The following is an 18,274-nucleotide window of genomic DNA, read 5'->3' as shown; positions in this document are numbered from 1 at the left end:
CTGATTATTTTTTGTAAGCAGAGATGGTTTTTACAACTGAAGTAACATTTCAGCTAAACAAAAAAATAAACAAAGCATTGTTAAATATTAATATTCGATAAAAAGTTGCTTTGTGTAATTTACTTAAATTAGACTTGTTCTGGAACAGGTATAATGTCCTAATGAGAAAAGATTTCTAAACAAATTCTTTATCCTTTGATTTTTTTTACTCTGATCTAGTGGTAAAATTCTACAAATTTTCATTTTCTGATATGTCACCTTTTTAAAATAGCTAGTAATACACAGGTTTTACTTGTTAAAATACACAACAGGCGATTGCATTTAAGAGGACAAACTGGAATAGACTGTAGATTAAACGCTTGGACTGCTGAGCATCTTATCAGCTATTTAATATTAAAAATGTAAGTTACAGGAATTGAGGGAAACCTTTCTTGTTAATAAAAACTTTCTATTAACTGTGATGTTTTTCCTGATTACAATCTCTTTTTTAATAAAAGTGGAGAGCAAAAAAAAAAAATTTTTTTTTTCCAGGCAAGAAAACCCTAATTGCTACAGGCCATACATACGCCTGTATTGCGAGGTTAAGGTTTCCTTCTCTAAATTAGAAACATTGAGGGTTTTTCATTGCCGCTGTGGTATTTCTCTTGTCTGTCCAGCTTTCCGGCCCTCGCGTTTTATTCCCGCTCTATCTCTGGCCACTGTTTTCCCCCTCCTGGGTTACACCCTAAAACTAGAGTGTCAGGAAGAACCGGCATGCTTGCTGGCTGAGGTTCCACTTGTGTTCCTACTATGTGTATTTTTAATGTAATTCCGGGGAAGTAGATGCTCAACTGGTTTCTGAGTTTCAACCACCAGGACCCGGTTGTCTTCCTACAGTAGAGGGGCCAAGCCAGCTGCCGCTCCCTGTGAACGAGACATAGGGCGACTTAATAGGGCTAGCCGCCGCGGTGAAAGGCATCTCGGATGCGCGGCGGGTCCCTGTCCCGTCGCCCGGCCGTAACCAAGGCGGCGGCCGACTCGGCTGCTACGGCGCTGGCTTCGCAGCCCGGCTCCAACACCACGCGGTGCCTCGCTCGCGCGGGGCGGGAGACGAGCGCGAGCTGCTGCCTTCCTGCCCCGGCTGCCCCCGCCTGGGGCACTACGGAAGCCCGAGGGGCACAAGTGCGTGGCCTCCGCGGAGCCAATCGGCGGCCGCGGGCCACCGGCCCGCCCGGGGATTGGTACTCGGGCCCGGGCCGCACGCCCCCATTGGCTCCGACGCCGGGGAGCTTTCCCGGCAGGGCGGCAGGGGCTGTTATTGGAGGGAGGGGCAGGGTAAGAGCCGCGGGATTGGCAGTTCCTGAGGCCCCGCCCCTTCCGCTCGCAGGCCTGACCTTCCGTCGCTGGGCAGCCGGCTGATCCGACATTGGCGGTGTCCTCGCGATTCGGACCGACGAGCGCCTCCCTCGCGACATCATGGTGGCGTATTGGCGACAGGCTGGGCTCAGGTAGGTCGGGGGCTGCGGGGGGCGGCGCTGGGCAGGCCTGGTCGGGGGTCACGCCGGGCAGGCGCCGGCGCATGCCGCCCTCGGTGCCCCGACAGCCCGCCAAGATGGCGGCTCTGCACAGAACTCGGCCTGCCCTCGGGGGGAGTGTGCTCAGATCTCCGTCCACTTCCCCGACCTCGGGCTGGGGACGAAGCCCATCGCTCTTTTTGGCCTCGTCTCTAAACTGGGCCGGCAAACCCTGCCCCTTCCTACCTTGTAGCATCAGACAGAACATCAGCGGAAACCTTTGCCAGATGTGTAGACTTAGCAAGGAATGAGCAGTTCTTGTCTAAAGCAGTCTTTTCTTTCTGAATTATGTGTGGTTTATGTTGTAAAAGCACTATGGTTGCATACACTTTGGGAAATCAAAAGGGTGATCAGATTCGCTGTGACCACTGTTAGCAGTTATCGGCTTTCCAGCACGGAGGTGGGGCGTTCAATGTTGCGGATACTGACTTCTGTTGGTCTCAGATTTCCTTGTATGTAAAGTGGGTGAAGGTAAAACAGGTGATAGCCCTGTTGCACTGTAGAGAGCGCTGTGCAAAGGTGAGTGGTGGCCTTTGGAGAGATCGAGTATGGAGCCCTCTCGAGGAGTAATGGGAAAACCATTGGTCTAGGTGTCACACCTGATTTCTTTACCTGCCCACTGACTGAACAGGTGACGTAATCTATCGTTTGACTAGGTGGAGTAGAACTTTCCAGTGGCAACATCCTTTGAGCATATGACTACCATACACAGCCCGATAACTCAAGAGCTTCTTGGCTTGCAGAGGTCAAGCATAGTTTTGTAGAGTTGAAGGGATGATGGTCCTGTGGTTAGATGCCATGTGTTGAGCACCAGCTCGACTTTCCTTTGTAGTGACAATTATCGCGATCCACCAAGGCAGCTGTTACTCTCCGTTTGTTTTATTCTTTTGCTCTTACAGGTAAATAAAGAAGCCAGAAAGGTTGCAGCTCGCCCAGTTAGTAAGAGTGGAAGCAAGCATTAGAACTCTCATCTCTGACCCCCAAAACAAACTAAAGCATGAGAAGAGACAGGATTCCCCTCCCCTTCTTGTTTTCAAAAAGTGTAAAAAAGTTAGCTGACGTCTTTTGGGAAATAAGATGTTCATGGGAGTCCATCTCCCAAACAGGAAGCAGGCTTTTAGATATTTTACAAGCATTGATGATGTTCTCCAGGGACTTTTTCGTTTAGAAACCTTGATGAGGAGCTGTTTTGAGTGGCATACTTGTGAAGCAAAATCCATTATTCTCAGGAAAGCTTTTAAATGATCAGAGTAAGAACTGTATTATTTCAAAACACTTTTTTGTCTCTTAATTATATTTACATCACCTTATAAGAATAATATAAAGATTTTAAATAGAGGGGAAAAAAGTCCTGTTGTAATCTCTATATTAACTTTTGGTGTATTTTCTTGCTTGCACTGGGGGATTTTAAAAAATATTTATGCATCTTTTATTTTAAATTAGTAAAACTTCATTAAAGAGAAAACACAGTACAGAGGAGAAAAACCAAAGATCACCCACCCAGACATCAGTTGCTACTCTAGCACGTTTCCTCCTAGTGTTTTTCCTTCTGCTGTTAGTCATTTATAAAGCTAGTTCTGCAGTAATGTACAGCCGAACCAAAATGAAAGGTATAGGGAGAAAAACAAGAACACAGTAATGCAGCAGTCTGTTTGGATCGTTGATAATTAATTTTCTCTTTGTTCTCATTTTTTTCCCAGCTACATCCGCTACTCCCAGATTTGTGCAAAAGCAGTAAGGGATGCAATGAAGATTGAATTCAAAGCAAATGCCGAGAAGACATCTGGGCACAGCGTAAAAATTGTAAAAGTGAAAAAGGAATAATCTGTAAGTCACTGGTTTACATAGAAGAAAAGTTGCATCTTAATTTTTTTTTAGAGCACCTTAAAACTCAAAGCATTTTTAGTCTTGAATTCTCTTTTTTTTTTTGGCCAGTAAGTACATTTAAAAGTTAGTTAGTGGGATAATAACTTAAAGCACACAGGTTACAGAAGTCTGGCATAATCAAGAATGTTGTTTCGGCCCTGACAAGTGGAAGTAATTGGCACATTGGTTTTCGGTTCATTTAGCAATGCCTAGGTACAGAGCCATCTTATTGTAATTAAACTTGTTTCATTTGTCGGCACAAAATCAGATACTTGGGAGGATAAACTCCCCCACTTCTGTAATTGCTATTGGAGTTACATAAGAACCAGTGGCATGAAAAATTACAGTTCTTTTCATTTTTATTTCCCCCACATTTGCTAGTGTTCTCACAAATCTCTGCTTCCTGAAAATAAAGGCTAGAAGTACAGGCAAGGGTCCTACTGTTTTATCAAGTAACAGAATCTGCAAGACCCTGTAGTGAGTAGTATTTTGCTAAATTTATGCTTTCAGAGGGCTTGGTTCATTTTACTTCTTCAAAGATGTTGGTGATATAAAGTTACAGTTCTCGTGCAATAAAAAGACAGTTTTGTACAGCTTGTGAGTTAAGACTTTTATGCTCCAAACTAAAGTGATTTGATCTCTAAACTACTCTGTTGACATTGTTACTTCAAAGATAAGCAAGGCAAATTATCGGAGAGATGTTTTTCAGATTTAATTTTCTTGTTTTGCTTTAAGAAAGCCTCAGACCTACAGTAGCAAGACAGTGTGATAAATATTAATCCTTCGGCAGCTTGTGGTTATGAGCAATTTTACTTATCGGAACTGTCTCCCCTAAGCACTTTTCATTTTCATTTTGAATTAGTAAATATTTTATTACAAGTCTAGAGATGTAGTGTTTTGAATTTAGCCCTTGTTTTAGGGGCTCTCTGTCTTATCTGATATGTTGGGTTGTTTTGTTTTAACAATGAGCTAACTGAGAAAATCACTTAGCTTCCCTCTGCAGCGTCACCAAGCCAGGCTCTGCATCCAACTCTGGTAACTTTGTGATGTCCTTGGAGTCATGAAGTAATGTCTGGCTCCTGTAAACAAAATAATGACCCCTGTACGTTACATCCTACAGGAGATGGGACCCTACCCCATTAGCACAGAGGATTTTTGTGTCTTTTGAAGGCAAAGTGATTTCTTTACTGTTAGGGGAGGGTTTGAGTTTACTTAGCAGGGAGATGCTGTCCGGCTAAGGCTGTACATGTGAGCCAGCACTCTGTACAGCCGAGTACCAGGGCTCAGCCCCAGCCAGGTGAATGGATGCCACGGTTCTATTGCTGAGTTTATTTCCCATCATTGTCTTGCATTTTTAAGAGAAAACAAAGGACTGGCAACTGTTGCATCTTCTTTTTCCTCCTAGACCCTGACTAACACTTGAAATGCTGCATTCCCAAGGTGAAGACCTGTGGGCAGCGTTGTGGCAGCTCCATCCGGGGGAAAAATGCCTGTCTTGTTCACAGATTGACAGTGCCAATAAATGGAAGTATGGTTCACTCTTGCTCTTGGTTTTTTGTTTCCGTCAGACTTTCTCTCCTTGTCGGAACTGTCTGCACAACTGCACGATTATGACACACAAACGGGGTTTTTGCAGAAGGGAAGGGAACACACTTAACATCTGGTGACCAAAGGGCAACAGAGAGCATTTTGAAAATGTCTCAAAATGGAAAGTTCTGTTTCTCATGACATTAATTGGTGGTGTCAGTTAGCCACTGTCATTGGGACCGTCTCAGCCCCTTATCTTTGAGTCGCAGAGGTCTTGTCCGGGTAGCAGATGGGTCATTATCCACTGTCCTCGTCCTTTTGTGTAGGCTGCAGCATCTCCAGATAGCCCTGCTTTTAGGTAAAAGCCGAAATAAAAGTTAAGTGCTGAAAGCACAGATTAGAAGCCCAAATCCTAAACTAGCACTGTTATGTAGTGTACACTTCCAGCCTACAGAGGAGTGCTCCTAACATCAGTCTTTACAGCAGCACCAGATGCTTTCATATTGTTTGATAAATGAATCTATATTCTGGTAGCATCTCATAGGAAATGAGGCAAAGCTCTTCAATAATTTGCTTATTGAGTTGACAGCCGAGCTGAAATTGAAATTGAAGGTTCGTGCTTGCCGGCTGAGCGTGATGATCACAGCTCTGTGGCGTTTGCAGGGTGATTCATTTAGTCATTAAAAGTTTAGTGATGAAGAATTGTTACAAGGGTTTTGGTTTTCTCTTCCTCTGAAACTTGGAAGCACTTGGCCGAGTGGAACACCGTGGCAGAGTTTAACTGCTTAATGTTAATTCTGTTTGTGAAGAATGGAGGAACTTCGGCAGGAGGTTTGGAAGCACCGTGCAGCTTCTGCACTAGTGGAGTTCGTACTGTGGAACTTAAGCTCACAGTAATGGGTCAGGGCAATTCCTGGCAGTGCTGAGGATGAGCTGAAGGAAATGTCTTTGCCCGGGGCTTCCAGAGACGACCTCTTGTCCCAGCCCCAGCCTGACACTTGACATCCAGGTTTTATTCATTCCAGGTTAGGGCATGGGTGGGCAGTACCCCAGCTGGACGGGAGAGCAACGCCCCCAGGCCCTGGCAGGTCCAGAGCCCCCGGAGTCCTTTGCCTCAGGAGTGTCTTGCTGTTTTGACGTCAAAGCACCTCTGTGTTGGGGCTGTGGTCTCCAAGACTGAGGTTCTAGGAAGCACCCTTCATTACAGGGAACAGGGATAAATGAACCCCAAGGCTACGGGGCCTTTCTGATACCAGACGAAGACAGTCGCTAATAGGCAAAGGGCTAAGTTACTTCCAGGCAAGTAATTAGAAGTCATTTATTACCAAGGCAGATGGGATAATGGGAGCCGAGGGTTAGGGACAGGGCTTCTGATACAGAAAGAAAGTAACTGAGTAAAAGGCAAATGTATTGCCTAGCAAAGGCCCTTGGAGCCTATCTATCTCTCCGATTTAAAAAAGTCCCGATAGCATGCTGAAATATGCTCCCTGCATCCTGGCCTGCAGGCTGTCTGTACCCAGTACTGTGCCCAAGTTTCCTGGGGACCCTGGTCAGACCTAATCGTGGGTCTCTTAACTAGTCCGTGATCTCTGAGGCAGTGAGGTAGTGCCGTTGTGAGTGGAGCGAAGGAGTCGAACAAGCTCCAGATGCTGTGAGTCTGTCCTCTCCACTCAAAGCCGTGTCGCCGTAGCAACCATACCGCTCAAGGAATGAGCGTTTCCAAACCAGAGGGGACAGATCTCTCTGGGTTTCTAGTTAATGTTTTGTTTTCCTTTGTTTTAATCTATTTCTACCATATGAAAGAGTAGGATGGTGAGATGCGTTTTGAAATATTTTTAACTACTTAAATTAATCAGTCTGGGCAGTTAGACTCCAAGAAAAGGAATTTATTTAGTCTGAAATAAAGCAGTTTAGCCATTTGAAATTGAATTTCTTGGTACTTCAATGATTACTATTGAGCAAACAAAAATGTTTGCAGCCATATAAATCAGCAGGTTTTTTTTTTTTAAGATTTAAATCCGTGTCTTCCCTTGCATCTTTGTAATTGCTTTTTTAGATTTGAGAGAGAAAGTGCTCAAGGAAACAGTGCCTAAATTCTTACATAATCCGAGGTTGTAAATCAGCCTCTAAGGAACTTAGGAATGTCAGACCCAGAGTGGGTAGCTGCAGTTCTCAGTACATGTGCTCTTGGGTTCGGTGCCTCTTGAACTACAAGTACAAAGTGTTTGAAACAATGGGTTTTGCTTGTAATTTTTTTTGTAGGAAGTGTTTAAAACTGGGTTTTTGTTTGTTTGTTTTTTAATTATTATTTTAATTTTGTCTATAGGAGGCTTGTCGGTGCTCCCGATGACAAGGCTTTCTCTCTCTCTGTGTGTGTGTGTGTGTGTGTGTGTGTGTGTGTGTGTTTCAGCTATTCCCTTGAGATGAATTAGTGAAGAGTGAGATTTCGCAGGGCAGCCAGGTGACATCTAGCTGCTTTATTATTGTAGATTCCAAACACAGGTCAGGACCTGAGAACCCAGGTGCCCACACGCACCTATCTGCCCATCCCCTCTCCTCATTACCGGCTACCCACGGGCGGCATCCGAGAGCCGAGTAGCAATTCTAGAAGGCCGTTAAAGCCCTCACGGTTACCGTGAGGCAAGGCGGCTGTGCGTCAGAGCTGGGTAAGCTGTAATTACGAAGTATGGGTGATTTATTTGATTGCGCGCTTGTGTATTCGGTCGTGCTGTAATGTGTGCAGATTAAAACCGTGTAATGGCTAATGCTGTGTCATCGTGCAAACATTTACGGCAACTTCTGCAAATTAATTTGAACTAAAAGTTCCCTAATGAGATGACGCCCTCCATCCCCGGGAAGGACACTGCAGCTGCCACTGCTTAATTCCAACTTGTGAATGGTTGCTGAGGGCAGCCGGGTGCCCTTTCTCAAAGAGCAAAGAGGCTGCCGAGCATTTTCGGGGGTGATGGCAGAATGAAAGTAAAAAGGCATTTCAACAAAGCCTGTGCAAGGAAAGGCAAAGACAATCATTAATGAATTCCCAGAACCCAGCACTGACCAGAAACTTAAAATACACAAATATGTTAAAAGCTCAGCTCTTCAGAAATAAAGATCAGACCACCGGGCTTCTTTAGTTTTGCCTGTCTCTGTTTTTTCTTTTGTGACCGGGTGTTTTTGTGGCACGGGCACCTGCTTTCTCCTGTGAACGTGCTGAGGTCTACACAGCGTCCACACATTTTACTAGTACCTGTTGACTCAGTGCATGTTAGTTAGAGCACCTCATCTATTCGTTAGTCACCTGAAATTTCCGGAGGCCAGCAAGCACAAGAAAGAGGTAGGAGGCTGGGTGCCGTTCACAGAGTCTTAGCCACCGGGGTGCCAGGCCAGGATTCCAGGGTGTGTGTAAGTGCCACTAAAGAGTTAAAAATCAGTGTTACCCACAGTGGCTCCCCACAAACCCACATGTGCAGCCCGATGCCTGGCACCCTGCTATGCAAACAATGAATACCCAAGACACTTTTTTTTTTTTAAATAAAGAGCACTTTATGATAAATTCACTTTGCTATTAGAAGAAAAGTTAACAGAGTGCACTGGCAATCAAGCCCTTCAAGGTGACTAAATGCCAGCAGAAGACCCCAGTGCCTATCAGTTCTCCCCCCACCCCTCTCCAAGCAAATAGTGAGTTGTGTCATTCAGGGCGTTGCAGTGCAGAACAGGCTTCGGATGCTCGAGGGAAAACACTAATCTTCAGAGAGCTGCTTCCAAACGTGGCTGTGCTGTCCCTCCAGCTGATGGCGTCCGCCAGGCAGCTTCTCTCTCCTTAACGTCCCTTGTCTTCTGGCCCGGCCTCCTCCCCCTCTGCAACCCCTCCATCTTCCTCCAGAGCCACCTTGGCGTCTTGAAACTGTTGGTACTCGGACACCAGGTCATGGGTATTGCTCTCCGCCTCTCCAAACTCCTGGACGTCCATGCCCTCACTGGTGTACCAGTGCACAAATGCCTTCCTTCTGAACATGGCCGAGAACTGCTCCGAAACCCTGCGGAACAGCTCCTGGATGGCCGTGTTGTTGCCTAGAAAGGTGGCGGCCATGCTGAGCCCCCGGGGCGGAATGTCGCAGACGGCCACCTTGACGTTGTTGGGGATCCACTCCACGAAGCAGTCGCTGTTCCTGGTCTGCACGGCCAGCAGCTGATCATCCACCTCCTTGGTGGACATCTTTCCCCGGAAGATGCAGGCCACCGTCAGGTAGCGGCCTCGGCGCGGGTCGCAGGCTGCCATGATGTTGCGGGCATCAAACATCTGCTGGGTGAGCTCGGCCACCGACAGGGCGCGGTACTGCTGGCTGCCGCGGGCGGTGAGTGGGGCGAAGCCAGGAATGAAGAAGTGCAGGCGCGGGAAGGGCACCATGTTCACCGCCAGCTTGCGCAGATCGGCGTTGAGCTGGCCCGGGAACCGCAGCGATGTGGTGATGCCGCTCATGGTCAGGGACACCAGGTGGTTGAGGTCCCCGTAGGTGGGTGTGGTCAGCTTCAGGGTGCGGAAGCAGATGTCATAGAGCGCCTCGTTGTCGATGCAGAAGCAGGCGTCGGCATTCTCGATGAGCTGGTGGATGGACAGCACGGCGTTGTAGGGCTCCACCACGGTGTCGGAGACTTTGGGCGATGGCATGACACTGAAGGAGTTGAGGATGCGGTCGGGGAACTCCTCCCTGATCTTGCTCAGGAGCAGTGTGCCCATGCCTGAGCCCGTGCCCCCGCCTAGGGAGTGCACAATTTGGAAGCCCTGCAGACAGTCACAGCGCTCGCTCTGGCCCCTCACCACGTCCATCACGCTCTCGATCAGCTCGGCCCCCTCGGTGTAGTGGCCCTTGGCCCAGTTGTTGCCCGCCCCGGAGTTACCTGTGGCAAAAACGAGGCATCAAGTTACCTCAGGAGCCCTGGTGGGGCCACCGTTAAGGGCTTGGCCGCTAACTGCAAGGGTGGCGGTTTGAACCCATCCAGCAGGATAAAGGCCTGGCGATCTGTTCCCGTAAAGATTACAGCCTAGAAACCCTATGGGGCAGTTCTACTCTGTCACATGGGGTCACCATGAACTGAAATCAACTCGATGGCAACGGGTTATATCAGTCCTGAAGGAGCCCTGGTGGCAGAGCAGTTAAGCGCTCAGCTGTTAACTGAAAGGTCGGCAGTTTGAACTCACCCAGCAGCTCCACAGGAGAAAGGCCTGGCAATCTGCACCTGTAAAGATTATAGCCTAGAAACCCTATGGGGCAGCTCTACCCTGTCACATGGGGTCCCGATGAGTCAGAATACACTGGATGGCACCCAGTAACAACAAACGACAAAGCTGCCTTGCCCAGAGTAAGGTGGTGGTGTCAGAGAGAAGGTACCACTAGGAGGCATCCTCATCTCTTCCTGGTAGAACCTTCTGGAAACACCTACTGTGGATAAAACTATCAGGCTGGAAAAGGGCTCCGAGTCTGCTAGATCGGATGCTGTCCATCGTCCCAGGCTCCAGGTCCACCAAGACAGCTCGAGGCACATATTTCTTACCTGTGTACAAAAATAGGAAGAAGCCAGCGAGATTGTTTTTCTGAAAGTTAATGTTTCATCCAAATAGAACTTTGTGATACTGGTCCAAAAAAAAAGAAAGAAACCAGGTGTTTCAGAAGGGGATCTTTGGTACGGTGGGGATTTTACCACCTTCCATCATATCCTTCCCCATCCACAGTCACAAAAATCTATAAAATACCTTAAAAGTACTTTTTTCACTGTTGCTTTGTTAGTTGCATGGCCAGTGATAGAGATTCTGATCCTTCCTATTGGAAATTATTCTGGTTTTCATTTAAAAACAACCAAAAAAAAGGGATCTTAAAAAAATACTTAGGAATAAGTCCAACAAGGGACGTAAAAGCCCTATACAAAGAAAACAACAAAATACTATTGCAGGAAACCAAGAGACTATATAAATGGGAAAACGTACCATGCTCATGGGTAGGTAGACTCCACATCATGAAAATGTCAATTCTACCCAAAGCAATCTACGAATACAATGCAATTCTGATTCAAATATCAACAGCATTCCTTAATGAGATGGAAAAATTAATCACTAACTTTATATGGAAAGGAAAGAGACCCTGGAGAAGTAAAGCAGTATTGAAGAAGAAGAATAAAGTAGAAGGTCTCGCACTACCTGACCTCAGAATCTGCTCTACAGCTACAGTAGTCAGAACAGCCTGGTACTAGTACAACAACAGATGCATTGACTGATGGAACTGAATTGAGAACCCAGATATAAATCCATGACCTATGGCCACCTGATCTTTAACAAAGGCCCAAAGTCCATTAAATGGAGAAAAGACAGTCTTTTCAACAAATGGTGCTGACAAAATTGGATGTCCATATGCAGAAAAAAAAAAAAACAGGACCCATACCTCACACCATACACAAAAACTAATTCAAAACGGATCAAAGACCTACCTAAATATAAAACCAAAAGCTAAAAAAAATCATAGAGAAAAAATAAGGTCAATGCTACAGGCCCTCGTACACGGCATAAATAGGATACAAATCGTTAACTAACAACACACAAATTAGATAACTGGGATCTTCTAAAAATTAAACACTTATGCTCATCAAAAGACTTCACCGAAAGAGTAAAAAGAGAACCTACAAAGTGGGGGAAAAAAATTGGCAATGACATGCCCACAAAGGTCTAATCTCTAAAATCTATAGGAAAATCTAACACCTCTACAACAAAAAGACAAATAATCCAATTTAAAAAAGGGCAAAGGCTATGAACAGACACCTCACCAAAGAAGACATTCAGGTGGCCAACAGACACGAGGAAATGTTCATGATCACTAGCCATTAGAGAAATGCAAATCAAAAATACAATGAGATACCGCCTCACCCCGACATTACTGCTGTGAATAGAAAAAACAGAAAATAGCAAATGTTGGAGAGGCTATGGATTAGATTGGAACTCTTATGCACTGCTGGTGAGAGTGCAAAATGGTACAACCATTTTGGAAAATGATATGGTGCTTCCTTAGAAAGCTGGAAGTAGAAATACCATATGATCCAGCAATCCCACTCCTAGGAATATATCCTAGAGAAATAAGAGCTGTCACACGAATACACATATGTACACCCATGTTCATTGCAGCTTGTTCACAATAGTAAAAAGATGGAAACAATCTAAATGCCCATCAACAGATGAATGGATAAATAAATTATGGTACATACACACAATGGAATACTACACAATGATAACGAACAATGATGAATCTGTGAAACATCTCACAATATGGATGAATCTGGAGGGCGTTACACTGAGTGAAATAAGTCAATCACAAAAGGACAAATTTTGTATGAGATCGCTATTATGAAAACTCATGAAAAGGTTTACACACAGAAGAAACAATCTTTGATGGTTACATGGCAGGAGAGGGATGGGGAGAGAAAAACACTAACTAGACAATAGGTAAGTGGTAACTCTGGTGAAGAGTAAGACAGTACACAATACTGGGGAAGTCAGCACAACTTGACCAAGGCAAGGCCATGGAAGCTTCACAGACACATCCAAACTCCTTGAGGGACTGAGTTACTGGGCTGAGGGCTGGGGACCATGATCTTGAGGGACATCTAGCTCAATTGGGATAACATAGTTTATAGAGAAAATGTTCTACATCCTACTTTGTTGAGCAGCGTCTGGGGTCTTAAAAGCTTGTGAGCGGCCATCTGAAATACTCCACTGGTCCCACTCTGTCCAGAGTGAGGGAGAATGAAGAAAACCAAAGACACAAGGAAAGATCAGCCCAAAGGACTAATGGGCCACACCTACCACAGCCCCCACCAGACTGAGTCCAGACCAATTAGATGATGCCCAGTTACCACTACCGACTGCTCCGACAGGGATCACAAGAGAGGGTCCTGGGCAGAGCTGGAGATAAATGTAGAACCAAACTCTAACTCACAAAAAAAGACCAGACTTACTGGTCTGACAGGAGAAATCCTGAGAGCATGGCCCCCAGACACCCTTTTAGCTTAGTACTGAAGTCACTCCTGAGGTTCACCTTTCAGCCAAAAGCTGATACTAACAGTCAGTAATACCCATACCTCAACCATGTATATGAGACCAAATGGGCATACCAGCCCAGGGGCAAGTACAAGAAGGCAGGAGGGGACAGGAAAGCTGGACAAATGAAAATGGGGAGCCCAAGGTGAAGAAAGGGAGAGTGTTGATGCATCGAGGGGTTGGCAACCAATACCACAAAACAGTATGTGTGTTGTTTAATGAGAAACTCATTTGCTCTGTAAATGCTACAGCACAAATAAATAAATAAAACAGAATCAAAACAAAAAACAAGGCTTAAACGAAGTGCCTAAACTAGGAGTCCTGGTGGCAAAGTGTTGGACTGCTAACCAAAAGGTCATGGTTCGAATCCTCCAGCTGCTCCAGGGGAGAAAGATGTGGCTGTCTGCTCCTGTAAAGCTTACAGTCTTGGTAACCCTACTCTGTCCTATAGGGTCGCCATGAGTTGGAATCGACTCGAGGGCAATGGGTGCTTCATCCGTTTTGGCCAAGAAGTGTGCCCTCCCTCCCCGGCCTCTCCCCAGGCCATCACCGCTGGGCCTCTGTGTGTCATGTTCGTGTGCGTGCCTCCTGGGCCTCTACTCTTTCTCTGGCCCGCCCTCTGGCTATCAGACGGCGCTCTAAGCTGAGCCCCCAGCCCCCACACACCTACCATGGGCCTCGTTGTAGTACACGCTGATCCTCTCCAGCTGCAGGGCCGAGTCGCCATGGTAACTGCCTACAGGGTCGATGCCGTGCTCCTCGCCAATCACCTCCCAGAACTGAAAGCAGGAGGAGGTCAGTGTCGGGACCCGAGAGCCTCCAGGAGCTCGCACGAGCCCCCGAGAGGCAGCAGAAAGAACACCAGGAAAGGAGTCAGCGCCCGAGAAGCATCTAGGCCAGCCAGACCCTCCCCAAGAGCGTCTGTAGGACCTTGTCCTAAGTGGCCTTGCTGCACCATAATTCTTTTTTTGCCTTTACTAACTGCGAATGCAGGTCTCTAGGTGGCACAAAAAGTGTTCGCTCCTCAACCGCTAACCTAAAGGTTGGGGATTCCAGCCCATCCTTCGGATGAAAGGCCTGGCGATCTGCTTCCGTTAAGATTATTGCTGTTGTTAGGCGCCCTCGAGCTCGACAGGATGAAACGTTGCCTGGTCCTGCGCCATCTATTAAGATTACAGCCAAGAAAAGCTTATGGGGCAGCTCTACTCTTTAACACATGGGGTCCTTCCTGTCCTGTGGACAGGAAGGCTGCTTTTTATGCCCACCTGAGTTCCTTAAATAAAATGTCAAACACATAAAATATTAAATTGGCTTTTGCTCCTGTTAAAATTCAGGCCGTGGTCCTCATTAAAGCTGTTGTTTCAGAATTTTTCATCAGCCAATGTTTCTCTAATTTCGCCATGTACTGCTCCAAACCGGGGAAGTGCAGGCCCCACTACATGAAAATCAGCTGTATGTTTATCTGCTTCCACGATAATAACTAATTTCACTTTGGGGGATTATTTTTATGCAGTTTTCCCACAAGCCCATCAAGAAGGACTCTCTGCAGGATTTTCGGGGATGTGCATTTTGGTAATCAGGTGTGCACACGGTACAGAATTATGCCTCGCTCTCCTCTTGTAACTGTGAAAAACATACTGCACTCTCAGTCACATATCTGATATTTATTATATAGATATGCTCCAAGCGCTTAATATGGAAGCAGTTGCTGGGATGGCTCCTTTGATTGCCCTGAAGAAGCACATATTCGAGTGCAATGAAAATATATTCACTTATGTTAAAATCCCCAAGGGTGTTTTCCCAACCATAGCTTGCAAGTGAGGGCTCCACTCTGGCCACGGTATTAATAACAAGTCTGTACTTTATAGTAAATTACCACCACTGTTCAAGGAGCCAGAGAATAAATAAGTGTAGGTTCTATGACACCACCAATTAAATGTCTTAAAGTTTTGATGGCCCCAAATAACAAGGAGCCACCAGGGCTTTAACCACTGGGCCACATGACTGGGGCGGAAGCTAAGACCCTATGTAGGCCCTGCACTCTTTTCTGTTGTCCTCACTCTTCTAAAGCTGGGACATAATACTCGGAGAGAGGACAGTGGTGGTAATTTACTATAAAGTACAGACTTGTTATTAATACCGTGGCCAGAGTGGAGCCCTCACTTGCAAGCTATGGTTGGGAAAACACCCTTGGGGATTTTAACATAAGTGAATATATTTTCATTGCACTCGAATATGTGCTTCTTCAGGGCAATCAAAGGAGCCATCCCAGCAACTGCTTCCATATTAAGCGCTTGGAGCATATCTATATAATAAATATCAGATATGTGACTGAGCGTGCAGTATGTTTTTCACAGTTACAAGAGGAGAGCGAGGCATAATTCCGTACTGTGTGCACACCTGATTACCAAAATGCACATCCCCGAAAATCCTGCAGAGAGTCCTTCTTGATGGGCTTGTGGGAAAACTGCATAAAAATAATTCCCCAAAGCGCGTGCGTTGTCATTACCGGCGTCTTATCACCGTGGCATGAAAGGAGGATGGCTTCTTCTCAAGCAGTAATAGTTTTTGCTCCAGGTTTAAAACACACCTGTATTAACGACTCTTAGCTCGCTCAAAGAACTATCTAAAAGGGATCAAATCAACAATGGTAACCAGAAAGATTAGATAGGAATTTTAGGGGGCAATGAGTTTATGTTAATGGAGGTGGAACAACCCGGAAAAGGAGAGTGAGAATGGTCGCACAACTCGAAGAATGTGATCAATGTCACGGAAGTGTACATGGAAAAGCTGCTGAGTTGGTGTATGTTCCACTGTGTAGATTCTCAACAACGACAAAGAAAATAAACTATTAAAGCAAAAATTAAAAATAAAGCAAAAGATTTCGTTCTTCCAAAACAAAAGAAGCCAAGCCCACTGCCATCAAGTCAATTCCAACTCATAGCAACCCTATAGGACAGAGTAGAACTGCCCCATAAGGTTTCCAAGGTTGTAATCTTTACAGAAGCAGATGGCCACATCTTTCTTTTGCAGAGTGGCTGGTGGGTTCCAATTGCAAATTCTCTATAATTCATACCAGTAAAAAGTAATTTTCAAATAGCCAAGAGAACAAGTCAGATAGATGTTACATTATAAATTATTGGTCATCTTCAAATTAGGGCTGAAGACCTTGAACTCTGTCACCTGTTTTCTTGGTATTACCCAATTCAGTTAGGCACTTTACAGAAAAATTTAGGAGGAGGATATTCACTCATTTCTATTTCAGAGGGTGTGCTTCAGTTATTTCTGCTACTGTACAAGAACCTTGTACCTCTTAAATTTTTCTTGCATACTAAATAGAACAGTAGTTGACTTGTCTTAAAAAAAAAAACAGTGCTATCGAGTCGATTCCTATTCATAGCGACTTGTCTTAGTTTATAACAAACAAATATACAATAACAATTTTGCTAATCAGGTGTGCACACAGTACAGAATTATGCCTCGCTCTCCTCTTGTAACTGTGAAAAACATACTGCACGCTCAGTCACATATCTGATATTTATTATGTAGATACGCTCCAAGCGCTTAATATGGAAGCAGTTGCTGGGATGGCTCCTTTGATTGCCCTGAAGAAGCACATATTCGAGTGCAATGAAAATATATTCACTTATGTTAAAATCCCCAAGGGTGTTTTCCCAACCATAGCTTGCAAGTGAGGGCTCTACTCTCGCCACGGTATTAATAACAAGTCTGTACTGTATAGTAAATTACCACCACTGTTCAAGGAGCCAGAGAATAAATAAATAAGTGTAGGTTCTATGACACCAGCAATTAAATGTGTCTTAAAGTTTTGATGGCCCCAAATAACAAGGAGCCAAAATTGTCTTAGTTTATAACAAATAAACAAATACAACAAATGTGGGAGAGGAAGGAAAGACACTTCAGTGATATGGCATACGGAGTTTCTCAACAAACTATGGAAAACTGTTTTGGGATAAATTATTGTTTTTAGATATGGAAAGTTCCTCACTAAGATGATGAAAGGAAAAGTGGTTGACTTGTGTATTATACAGATGTGATTATCAGCAAAATTAAGGTTAATTAAATTAACCCCCTGAGCCTTTACTATTTCCTGTATCTCTAACTAAGAGTGTTATTGCTTACTAAATTAGATTTTAACAAGCGCACCCAATCTGCTGGGCCCCTTGTCTTCCCAGCTAATTGATGGCACTTTCTTCGTTGGCTACACCTAAGATCATTGTGAAGCTAGCCCGAGTCAGCGGACGTTTCTTACCTTGGCTCCGATCTGGTTACCACACTGGCCAACCTGGATGTGTACGATTTCACGCATTCTTGCTCGGTGCCCAAGTCTAAGCTTTCCACCGGGTCCTCAGGGTCTGGGAGAGCCACTCGTCACCCGTGTGAGCCTGACACCACTCTGGTCATCCCAGTTGACCAAGCCACCCACACAATGTGACCCAGGGTGTGTCCCGCCCAGTCAGGCTCTCCCACCCCCAGGGCTTCCTTACTCACTGCCCATCATGGTCTGGAAGGGGGTGTGTTATCTGTTCCTCACAGAACATTGCCGGGTCATTTCCTAGAGTGCAAGACCAGAGGCAGCCTGTGTGCACAGGACCCCCTGGAGGCCTGGCCATCCTTGGTGGTCTGGGGCACCAGTGTGGACTCTGGGCTCCTGGCTGGTGAAGTGTGTAGGTACCATAACTGCCCCTAGCTTGCTGGGTTGATGGGATCCACCTCCAAGAGCTGTCCCCATCCAAACCAACCATAAACTAACTACTTTGGCCAGCCCCATCACTTGGCAGATGAGGCCATGATTCCCCAGAACTTGACGAGACTTAGCCAAGGTCACCCAGCCAGTAGGAGTGTCCCATTGTCTTAAGCGTGCTTCCTACAGATGGCATGTAGCCACTGGGACCACAAGATGACCTTGGGTGGAACATGGGTGGACAGTTTTTATTTTAAGGTGTGTGCTTCATTGTTAACAGGAAAAAAAAATCAAACTAGTGTTTACGTCAGTCTAATAACAATGAAGCATCCTTGGGTGGTGCAAATGGTTAACATGCTTGGCTGCTAACAGAAAGGTTGGAGGTTCAAGTTCACCCAGAGGTACCTCGGAAGAAAGGCCTGGTGATCTGGTTCCAAAAGGTCACAGCCTTGAAAACCCTAGGGAACACAGTTCTACTCTGACACATGGGGTCACCATGAGTCAGAATCGACTCCATGGCAACTGGTCTTTTTTTTTTTTTTA

At 45.6% G+C, this 18,274-nt stretch overlaps 2 protein-coding genes across 2 annotated transcripts; one reads left to right on the top strand and one right to left on the bottom strand.

Moving 5' to 3' along the window:
* The first annotated feature begins 1,339 nt into the window (after nucleotides 1-1,339).
* Nucleotides 1,340-4,957, top strand: ATP5F1E (ATP synthase F1 subunit epsilon). Its single transcript, XM_023538778.2, has 3 exons — nucleotides 1,340-1,487; nucleotides 3,254-3,380; nucleotides 4,825-4,957. Exons 1-2 carry the CDS (start codon nucleotides 1,456-1,458, stop codon nucleotides 3,375-3,377), a joined length of 156 nt encoding a protein of 51 aa, XP_023394546.1. The 5' UTR covers nucleotides 1,340-1,455; the 3' UTR covers nucleotides 3,378-3,380; nucleotides 4,825-4,957.
* Nucleotides 4,958-8,304: 3,347 nt separating this feature from the next.
* TUBB1 (tubulin beta 1 class VI) lies at nucleotides 8,305-17,485 on the bottom strand. Its single transcript, XM_003419952.3, has 4 exons — nucleotides 17,300-17,485; nucleotides 13,697-13,805; nucleotides 10,389-10,499; nucleotides 8,305-9,845 (listed from the first exon to the last, which is right to left on the bottom strand). Exons 1-4 carry the CDS (start codon nucleotides 17,354-17,356, stop codon nucleotides 8,767-8,769), a joined length of 1,356 nt encoding a protein of 451 aa, XP_003420000.1. The 5' UTR covers nucleotides 17,357-17,485; the 3' UTR covers nucleotides 8,305-8,766.
* Between the last annotated feature and the right edge of the window lie 789 nt (nucleotides 17,486-18,274).

Source organism: Loxodonta africana, chromosome 24 (genome assembly GCF_030014295.1).
Source record: "Loxodonta africana isolate mLoxAfr1 chromosome 24, mLoxAfr1.hap2, whole genome shotgun sequence".
In the NCBI taxonomy this organism is placed as follows: Eukaryota; Metazoa; Chordata; class Mammalia; order Proboscidea; family Elephantidae; genus Loxodonta; species Loxodonta africana.
Note: the sequence above shows the minus strand (reverse complement) of the source record. Positions and strands in the feature narration are given on the sequence as shown.

Coding starts and splice junctions, on each gene's coding strand:
- ATP5F1E (XM_023538778.2), top strand. CDS start 1,456: ATGGTGGCGTATTGGCGACAGGCTGGGCTCAG. Junction 1,488..3,253: donor TGGCGACAGGCTGGGCTCAG/GTAGGTCGGGGG, acceptor TTTTTTTCCCAG/CTACATCCGCTACTCCCAGA.
- TUBB1 (XM_003419952.3), bottom strand. CDS start 17,356: ATGCGTGAAATCGTACACATCCAGGTTGGCCAGTGTGGTAACCAGATC. Junction 10,500..13,696: donor GTACTACAACGAGGCCCATG/GTAGGTGTGTGG, acceptor TTTTGTACACAG/GTAAGAAATATGTGCCTCGA. Junction 9,846..10,388: donor GCCTGATAGTTTTATCCACA/GTAGGTGTTTCC, acceptor TTTTTGCCACAG/GTAACTCCGGGGCGGGCAAC.